At 48.1% G+C, this 3,152-nt stretch overlaps 1 protein-coding gene across 1 annotated transcript; it reads left to right on the forward strand.

The window, feature by feature from the left end:
• Positions 1 to 1,717: 1,717 nt before the first annotated feature.
• On the forward strand, positions 1,718 to 2,731 carry LOC138063624 (olfactory receptor 6F1-like). Its single transcript, XM_068923360.1, has one exon. The coding sequence runs from the start codon at positions 1,718 to 1,720 to the stop codon at positions 2,729 to 2,731; it is 1,014 nt and encodes a 337-aa protein (XP_068779461.1).
• The last annotated feature ends 421 nt before the right edge of the window (positions 2,732 to 3,152 follow it).

A 3,152-nucleotide genomic window follows, 5' to 3' on the forward strand; every position in this document is an offset into this window, starting at 1 on the left:
TTCCTGGCTCCTCCTTCTTGCCCTTTTGGAAGACTGGCGTAACATTGGCTTTCTTCCAGTCCTCAGGCACCTCTCCTGATTGCCATGACCTTTCCAAGATGATGGAGAGTGGCCTAGCGATAACATCCGCCAGCTCCCTCAGCACTCGTGGGTGCATCCCATCGGGGCCCATGGATTTATGGCTGTCAAGTTTAGACAAAAGATCTCTAACCTGATCCTCCTCAACCAAGGGAGAGTCTTCCTTTCTCCAGCCTTCCTCTCTTGTCTCCAAGGTCTGGAATTCCTCAGGACTGGCCTTAGCAGTGAAGACGGAAACAAAGAAGGCATTCAATAACTCTGCCTTCTCTGTATCTTTTGTCACCAGGGCACCTGCCCCATTCAGCAGCGGGCCCACATTTTCCCTAGTCTTCCTTTTGCTATTGATGTATTTGAAGAAGGCCTTCTTGTTGTCCTTGACATCCCTTGCCAGATTTAATTCCAACTGGGCCTTAGCCTTTCTTGTCGCATCCCTGCACGCTCTGACAACGTCCCTGTATTCCTCCCAAGTGGCCTGTCCCCTTTTCCACATTCTGTACACTTCCTTCTTCTGTTGGAGTTTTGCCAGGAGTTCCTTGCTCATCCATGCAGGTCTCCTGCCCGCTTTGCTGGACTTCTTCCTCAGAGGGATGCACTGATCCTGAGCCTGGAGGAAGTGACGCTTGAATATTAACCAGCTTTCTTGGACCCCTCTTCCCTCCAGGGCCCTATCCCAGGAGATTCCCCTAAGTAGGTCCCCGAAGAGGCCAAAGTCAGCTCTCCTGAAGTCCAGCATTGCAATCCTACTCATTGCCCTGCTCCCTCCTCGTAGGATCCTGAACTCCACCATCTCATGGTCACTGCAGCCAAGGCTGCCTCCAACCTTCACATCTCCAACTAGACCTTCTTTGTTCGTTAGTACAAGGTCTAGCATTGCACCTCTCCTCGTTGGCGTCTCCACCACCTGAGTCAAGAAATTATCATCAATGCTTTGCAGGAACCTCTTTGACTGTTTGTGCCTAGCTGTGCTGTCTTGCCAACAGATGTCAGGGTGGTTGAAGTCTCCCATGAGAACCAGGGCCTGTGATTGTGAGGCTTCTTCCAGCTGTCTGTAGAAGGCCTCATCTATGGCTTCCTCCTGATCAGGTGGCCTGTAGTAGACCCCCACAACAGTGTCACCCATGTTACCCTGCCCTTTAATCCTTACCCATAGGCTCTCCACTTGCTCTTCATCCACCCCGAGGCAGAGCTCCATACATTCTAGTTGCTCCCTCACATAAAGAGCAACTCCACCACCTCGCCTTCCTGGCCTGTCTTTCCTAAAAAGCACATAGCCATCCATGACCGCATCCCAGTCATGTGAACTATCCCACCATGTCTCTGCAACCGCAATGAGATCATGGCCCTGTGACCGCACACAGATCTCTAACTCTTCCTGCTTATTCCCCATGCTGCGTGCATTGGTATACAGGCATTTCAGAGAGCCACTCAAGCACGCCACTCAAACACTCACAATCCTTTGTGAGTGGTTGGAAAAGATAGAAAGAAGACAATAAAATCTCTGAGGACTCTAACTGAAATGTGAAACAGAGAAATCAGGGTGCGATGAATGGCTGAGGGGAATATCTCTGTCTGTGTTACATAGGAAGCAAGCAAGGGTGCAAAGAAGGAAGGACTGTGAAATTCTCCCACTTGCTTCTTCATGCTCCCCTGCCAGCAGGATGGACTGAAATTGGGCATGGGACCAGGAAATGAAACCGTAGTTGCTGAGTTCATCCTAGAGGGTTTCTCAGGGCTTGATCAAAGACTACAGCTGTTCCTCTCCCTGCTCCTCCTACTCATATACCTGACAACAGTGATGGGGAACACAACGATCATTTTCCTCGTGTGTGTGGATCACTGCCTGCAAACCCCCATGTACTTTTTCATCAGCAATCTGGCATTCCTGGAAATCTGGTTTACATCTTCCACAACTATCAAATTGTTGGTGGTTCTGAGCTCTGGTAGGAGAACAATCTCATTAAGCAGCTGCTTTGCCCAATCCTATTTCTATTTTGCCCTGGGTTTTGCAGAGTTCGTTCTCCTTGTTGTCATGTCCTTTGACCGCTACGTTGCCATCTGCCAACCTTTGCATTATGCTGCCGTCATGAAGTGGCAGCTCTGCACCCACCTGGTTGTTGCTGCTTGGGTCACAGGCTTCACACTCTCAAGTTACCACCTGGTCCTGCTCTCAAAGCTGACTTTCTGTGGCCCCAACAAGATCCACCATTTTTTTTGTGACAACTCCCCCTTATTCAAACTGTCCTGCTCTGATGCCAGCCTGCTTTGGAAAGTAGACTCCATTTTTAGATCGTTTGTAGTGCTGAGTTCTTTATGTTTAGTCCTGATATCTTACATCTACATCTTCCACTGTATTCTGCACATGCCAGCAGCATCCGGGAGGAAGAAAGCTTTTGCTGCATGTTCTTCCCATCTCACCAACTTAGCCATCGTGTATGGAAGCTGCATTGTTCTCTATGCACAGTCCTCCGAAGATGTTTCCTTAGAGACCAACACAACTGTGGCTTTGCTGAACACTGTCCTGTACCCATTCTTAAACCCCTTCATCTACAGTCTCAGAAGCCAGACTGTGAAGCTGGCCCTGAAGGAAGCCATTGGCCGTGCAAAGGTTTGGCTTTTCTCCCAGTCATGCTGCTTCTCGGGACAGCAATTCTAATTATTTGCCATATAGTACATCGCACACACACATCACAGCTACTAAATACAGGTGCCTCAGGAGATTTATTTTCTCCTGGGATTGTAGTGGTGAAAGGGAGGAATGTGAATTGTGAGTCTCGGTTACAGGGGGTTATTATAAACAGAATCAAAAAGACATTAATAAAATGTTGAACACACAGACTTCTTAGGACTAGGACATAGACTGCCAATGCGTGCTGGCACAAGGAAGTTTTCATAAGTGATCTCAGGAAATGTAGCTGAAAACTCTGGGGACAATGTCCAAGAGCAGTTGAGAAAAGCTCAAAACACCTTCTCTCCCTGCATAACAGAAGATGTCAAGCACGAAAATTAAGCTCGTACATTGCAACAGGCTCAAATGCATTAAATTCAAATCCATGAAACATTCCTCACTTTCATTA

This window comes from Struthio camelus, chromosome 32 (assembly GCF_040807025.1).
Source record: "Struthio camelus isolate bStrCam1 chromosome 32, bStrCam1.hap1, whole genome shotgun sequence".
NCBI classification, from domain to species: Eukaryota; Metazoa; Chordata; class Aves; order Struthioniformes; family Struthionidae; genus Struthio; species Struthio camelus.

Coding starts and splice junctions, on each gene's coding strand:
- LOC138063624 (XM_068923360.1), top strand. CDS start 1,718: ATGCTCCCCTGCCAGCAGGATGGACTGAAATTGGGCATGGGACCAGGA.